The sequence below is a fragment of the Triticum dicoccoides genome, chromosome 3B (assembly GCF_002162155.2).
Source record: "Triticum dicoccoides isolate Atlit2015 ecotype Zavitan chromosome 3B, WEW_v2.0, whole genome shotgun sequence".
In the NCBI taxonomy this organism is placed as follows: domain Eukaryota; kingdom Viridiplantae; phylum Streptophyta; class Magnoliopsida; order Poales; family Poaceae; genus Triticum; species Triticum dicoccoides.
Window position 1 is genome coordinate 120,585,818 of NC_041385.1, and position 6,137 is coordinate 120,591,954.

Here is a 6,137-nt window from a genome sequence, read left to right on the forward strand (position 1 = left end):
CTAAACTAGCCTAAATGGGGCTCACTGGTGAGCCCTACGGGTGTGGCGGCACCACTGCGGTAGTGCCGGCGATCACTCATCATCTGTGTTGGAGGTGAGGTCGATGTACTTGGCGTCCCACGCTTTAGCGTCGTGGCGCCACGCCTCTTCCTTCTCCTCGAACTCGCGCGCCCTGGCGAGGCCCTGCTCGAACAGGACGTCGTTGATCTCCTCCTCCCGGCGGCGGAGCTACACCACCACCTCCTCCTCCCGCGCACTGCGCGCGAGGATGGCGACCTCCATCGCATCCGCCTCCACCGGGGGAAGGAAATCCTCCGGCCCGACGACGCCACCGCCCCCGTCGCACCGGCTCCGCCTTGAGCTCCATGTTCACCGCTCGGAGCGGCGAAAGCTCCTCCGGCTCCCTTTTCACCGGGGTGAGCAGCGTACGGGAGCTCAAGGCACCGCCGGAGGAGCTTCCCGCGGCGGAGGAGCCGGAGGACAACCCGCGGTGGAGGAGCGCCTACCTGTGGTCGTACTCCTCCGTCTCGCGGCGGAGGAGCCGAAGTACAGTCCGCGGCGGAGGTGCGCCTGCCTACGGTCGTATTCCTCCGCCTCGCGGTGGAGGAGCGACAGCGGCGATAGAGCTCGCGGTTTGTGTACTTTTGTGCGGCCCTTTACCTCGCGCCGTCGGCGGTGACGCGCCGCCTCTGCTCGGCGCCACCATCGGCGATGCAACCCGCCAACCACATTTCACGCCACATCGAGGGAGATTGAGGTCGCTGGTGGCAAGAAATCGAGAGAGGGATTTGGGATTTGCAGCGGTGTGCGGATAGGGTTCCGACCCATATTCCAGCCGCAAACCCATACATATACCCCCCGCGCGCGTGTGTGTGCGTTGGGGGGGGGGGGTGCGGGCTACTATAAAAACATTTACGTGACGGTTGACTATACGGCCGCTGGTCTAGCCCAAAAAGGGCCAAACCCGTATAGTCGTCAGAATTTTACAAGCCGCCCCGTTTTAAGGGTCTGCTAAAAATGCTCTTATATTGGCTCGGTATCTCGGAGGTACTCATAGGGATAGGGGGTTCACACGTGCGTTTATATGAGTGAATGTATGTGTATATGTGAACATCTGTTGTAACTGTGTTAGAAAAACAACAACTGAGATTTGCCACCGAGCCACCAGATATTCTTAAGACTTCATCCATTTAGAAAAGTACAATTTCAGTTTGCTGAAAGGTACAACTTGCACCACGGGCAGCACCGTCCGAAGCCACACGGCAAGGAAAACTCTGCCGTGTCTACCGAGTGTTGTTGACTGCGGTGTGCCCCGCTTCTGTATGAGCCGTGTCATTTGGAAGCAAAGATAATTCTGCAGATCAGATTTCGCCACGGGCAGCAACTTAGCACCACATACGATATCTTCACAAAAATGGTATGGTATAATGCTGATGTAGACGCCAAGACTATCATCCCAAAAACTCGGAAAGAAAAAACATATAATGCTGATGTAGACGCCAAGATTATCATCCCAAAAACTCAGAAAGACAAGGCCACGGTGAGCAATAAACTTCGGAACTTGTACACATTCAGAAAGAAGGCAACCATTGTTCATGTTGTTCATGTCTACATGAACAATGAGTGACATCTCCACAGCTATGGTTACACTGATATTAGCACATTAGCAGTACAACATTACCATCCTCCTTGCTAAGGGCATTCTTATTGCCACTCGCAACATTACACGTCATACTAGATAGATGGGAAGGCAAAAAAAGGAACAGGGCAAAAACCAGAGCTTCTTCTTTCAGGCTTTGCCGTCGCTGTAAGTGCTCAGATCTGCGTGTGTGTCCTTGTAGCGCTGGGATAGGTACACCGAGCAAGTGATTGGGGGGAACCTGATCAGACAGCGAGACGGCAAACCTTTAGAGTTGGTGTGTATGCCTGGGCTGATGAGATGGATAAGTGATCAACTTTAGTCATTGTTGGTAGGATTTAGAACTTACTTTGGCGGATTCGTCTCGGATTTGCAGGTTGGCAGGCACTCGACTACGCAGTCGTGGCTTGGTTCCACGAAGAAGGCAATCTGTTTCAATAAAGGAATAAACAGCACGATTAAAATCAACCTTTTTTTATGGCACAATGCTGGTTGCCTTAAATCACATACAGCTGAAAAAGAAGAGCTTTGTGTTATCTTGGAAAATTAACTAAGACATGCTTTCACTGGTTCAGCGTTTGTCACGCACGGAAAAATAGATGTTTTTCACATATTTACACAAGAAGAAACTTACGGAGTAACGCTCCTGCCCATCAAGGACCACTCGATGTAAAGTTGACCTACAATTGTGGAAATGATTATTGTATCATAAGTAAATATAAAAATAATAACCAAACCACAAAATCCATTTATGTCATCCAAGTTACCCTGAATACACAGTTTGGTCTGCAAGCACGATATCAAAATGCCAATTAGAACTAAGAACATACTTTAAGAGATAGATTCACAAACCTGAAAATGGAGTTACTCCAGCGTTCGAGCATATCACCAAGATTGACAATAAAGCCGCTGCGAAACAAAGACCAAAAGAGTGAGGGTTTTTAACTTATGATTAAGAGGTAAATTTCGCGCCATTCCCATCAATCAAGAACGAGACATAAATCTAATCAGATTAACAGGCTAACCCTTTCACAGGAGCTACATATTCCCATACTTGAGGCTGAGCATTCCTGTCCTTGCAAATCTGCAGAATTCAGATGGCAAATCCCAGTTAAGAAAATGTAAAAACAAATACAAGAAAAGGCCATGTTTCAAGATGCTTTACTTGGAGACCAACTACATCATCAGTTGCTAAGAGAGTGATCAGGCCATAATCCGAATGTGCACCAGCTCCATAAACTCCCTTAGAAGGATTTGACACTTGACCTGATGACAAAAAGAACATCAAATGGAAGAATTCATCATGATTCATGCTGGATAAATATCATTTGACACGAAAGCATGACCTGTTTTTTGTCCACCTTCATAGTGCAAGAGCCTTAATGTGGCTATCGAATCGCCAAGCATTTCAGGCCTATCAAAGAAGTCCTCGTCTAGGTTCAAAGCAAGAGCAATGATCCTTGCAACTGATTTGGCTACTCTCCTGAAACCGATAGAAAGCAGGCAACTAAGAATACAGTTCACCTCTGATCCAACAAATAAAACCTCATTCACCAGAGGCTACAACAAAAATCCAAAAGGGCATTTGCATGAATACTTGGAAGCTATTTTCTTTGGCTGCAAACTCAGGTTTACATGACTCATGTATGCTAGTTATTCATTCACATTAAGTCAGTTACAACTTTATGGATAATCATTTACCACTTTGAAATCTTGAATTTAAAACCAAGCAATATAAACTAGTTTTTTTTTTTACTTACAATGCTTCCCTGTGATATTGCTCCATCACCTCCCTCCATTTGGGCAATACTTCTGTGAGAGCAACAAGAGAATTACATGTGAAACAAGTAAAAAGGACCATGTAGGAGTTACTTTTAGGTGCCAAACACCAACAGTACAATGTTAATAGAACCTATAGTACATTACCTAGCTACAAGCATATTGTAGATGTCCTGCTATTGATTGATCATTCAGTTTTCGGAAGAGGTGCTTTAGTAAAAAAATAACTTGAAAACAGAGATAAAATACCTTCAGAAGGCCACTGGTTTGGACCATAAAATGGTCTATTTGACTGTGGGTCCTCTGCAGGTACCTCAACACCAATATAATACCCTTCCTTGTAGTCACCTAAAGAGGACATAAGTGTTAATTGTAACAAACCCCTCTTGCAGTGATGTTTGCTTGTATGATGCTGGTGACTCAAGAAAGGTGAACTTAAGTGTAGCAAGTAGCAACACATGTGGAAGTCGATTACCATTCACTTGGTTTTCTGGATCAAGAATCTCATCTAGCATAGGTGTATACCCTCGATTCTTCTCATTTCGGAGAAGCTTCATTTTCTCACTGTTTGGAAGTTCAAAGAACTTCTTGCTTTCGGCAAAAACCTCATCCATGAATTCCTGGCTTATCCCATGATCCAGCACATAGAAGAAGCCTGAATCCAAGCATGCCTAAGAAAAAAATATGGAGCATTTGCTTATGGAAAAATATGGTCCAAAACTATTAGAAGAAACAGAGCTACCAGCACATTAACCATGTTCTCAGTACTTAAATATAAAAGAAGGTTGCATCATGGCATTCTTAGTGGTCCATTTCTTGCACTGCCAGATATGTAATGCAATAATAGAGCAAGACCATAGTTTCGATGGCTGAAATTTTAGAGGATGGTGAGTAAACTATAGCTATTTAAGGGAGTAAGCGGCAAGAAAACATGGCACATTGGTATTGGAAATAAATTCACAGCACAAGTAGAAAATTATTATTCCCAAAATGAAATCTTTACTGCATGGGTTACTTTAGCTATCTACTTCTAGAACTGGGACGATGATACTAGAAATTCAGTATACTGACTGAACTGATGTCTTACTGTTGACATCTTCTCAAAATAACAAGCACACATGTCCCTTTTCAGAATATATGTAATTTTTATATGCAAGAGGTCAAGCCGGGCATAATCAGGATTCTATTTGAAAACGTACGCTACTGCAAATAGTTTCTATATGTATTTCTATGACTCCACCTAAATGGACAGGGCCCCGTGCTAGAAGCTCCCACACCAGCAGGGTGGGGTCTAGGGGAAGGATTATACGAGGCAAGCCTTGCCCCTGCACATTTCTAAGACTCCACCTAATATAATAAATAGAAATTTTAATGCCGTCAACTGTAAGATTGAACTTTTCTTGAAACACAATAAACCTTAACAAACTGTAAGATGGCGGTCACTCTCGGTCACTACCCCTTAACAATCCTTGTTTTCCGAACGGAGAATGCTCGACACAGACCATGTACGAGGTCAGAGCAACAACTGACAAATGACAAGTACTCCCTCCGATTCATATTACTTTGTCGTTGGTTTAGTACAAAGTTGCGACAACGTAATATGGATCGGACGAGTACTAGTGTGTTGAATAAATAATAACCACCACAACTGAAAAAAGCAGAGGTCAAGTCCATTGCTTTTGCTTAACTTTTATGCCCCAACTGACTCTAACCACCTCTGTTTTCCTGTTCTATAATGACTGCAACCCAAACATCGTTAACCTGCCTTGTGAACCAGCAGATTCCCACCAGCTTACAGGTTTTCTCTTTAGAAAATGGACGAGCATGCTTGTATGAAATAAACTCTGCATACAGCTAATAGCGCCAAAAAGGTGGCACATAATTGAGCGGTGGCCGACTTTCTGGAGAAAGAAAGTTGCTCTAACAAGCTTTCCGCTGTTCATGCGCCCATCGACCAAGATTCTCCGCGAGGCTCAAGAAACGAACCTGCTTGAGGAGCGCGACCGATCTCTGGGTGTCGGGGTCCGCCAGGCTGATGCAATTCAGGCTCGTCCTCGAGGTCGAGCTCTCCATGCCGCCGCTGCGGTTTCCCCACCACCTGATCCCCCGCCTCCTGCTGCGGCGGCCGCTGATGTGATTGGCCGCTAGCGAAGACTGGGCGCGACTCCTTTGTTCGATGCGCTCAGAGTCAGAGGTGGCTGGTGGGTCGCCGAATTGGCGCCGGAGGGCGATATATAGGGCGGAGGCTCGAGGTTGGTGGAATTTGGAAGAAGGTTTGCGAGGGGCACGAAAGCGAGGCGATCTCTCGGTGGCTGCGGGCGGCCTGGGTCTCTGGACCAAGAAAAAACAATGCGCGATTCCTCTTTGTATGGACTTCTATTTATTTATTTTTGTCGTGTGTACTGTATTATTTGGTGTGGTCTCCCTTTGAGCACTTTATATGCCTTTGTTGATGTTGATTGATGTCTTCCGAATCTAATCGCATGTGGAGTGGATGGATGGATGGGTCGCTTTTGATGGCAGCGAATTTTCCTCGGTCTTTCGGTCACTCAAAAGAGGACGGGTCAAAGGGAATCCCAAAAGGGTCGGCGATCATCTTCGGGCTGTTTGGTTTGTGACTAAAATTGTCAAAATTTGCCACATCTGAGGTTAGACAAATTTAATCAACTTAGATGAGTGTTTGGTTCAAACCACACTAGGGCCTCATATGACAATACAT

At 45.7% G+C, this 6,137-nt stretch overlaps 1 protein-coding gene across 2 annotated transcripts; it reads right to left on the reverse strand.

Annotated features, from left to right (window-relative positions):
- Positions 1 to 1,521: 1,521 nt before the first annotated feature.
- On the reverse strand, positions 1,522 to 5,749 carry LOC119275092 (2-oxoglutarate-Fe(II) type oxidoreductase hxnY-like). Of its 2 annotated transcripts, none has more exons than XM_037555878.1 (11): positions 5,405 to 5,749; positions 3,894 to 4,089; positions 3,668 to 3,766; positions 3,400 to 3,451; positions 3,001 to 3,122; positions 2,805 to 2,905; positions 2,665 to 2,723; positions 2,492 to 2,548; positions 2,274 to 2,319; positions 1,989 to 2,068; positions 1,522 to 1,880 (listed from the first exon to the last, which is right to left on the reverse strand). In XM_037555878.1, the coding sequence occupies exons 1-11, from the start codon at positions 5,489 to 5,491 to the stop codon at positions 1,790 to 1,792; spliced, it is 990 nt and encodes a 329-aa protein (XP_037411775.1). In that variant the 5' UTR covers positions 5,492 to 5,749; the 3' UTR covers positions 1,522 to 1,789. The 2 variants fall into 2 exon arrangements, with proteins under 2 accessions (XP_037411775.1, XP_037411774.1); XM_037555877.1 differs by having other exon boundaries at positions 2,986 to 3,122; positions 5,405 to 5,747.
- Between the last annotated feature and the right edge of the window lie 388 nt (positions 5,750 to 6,137).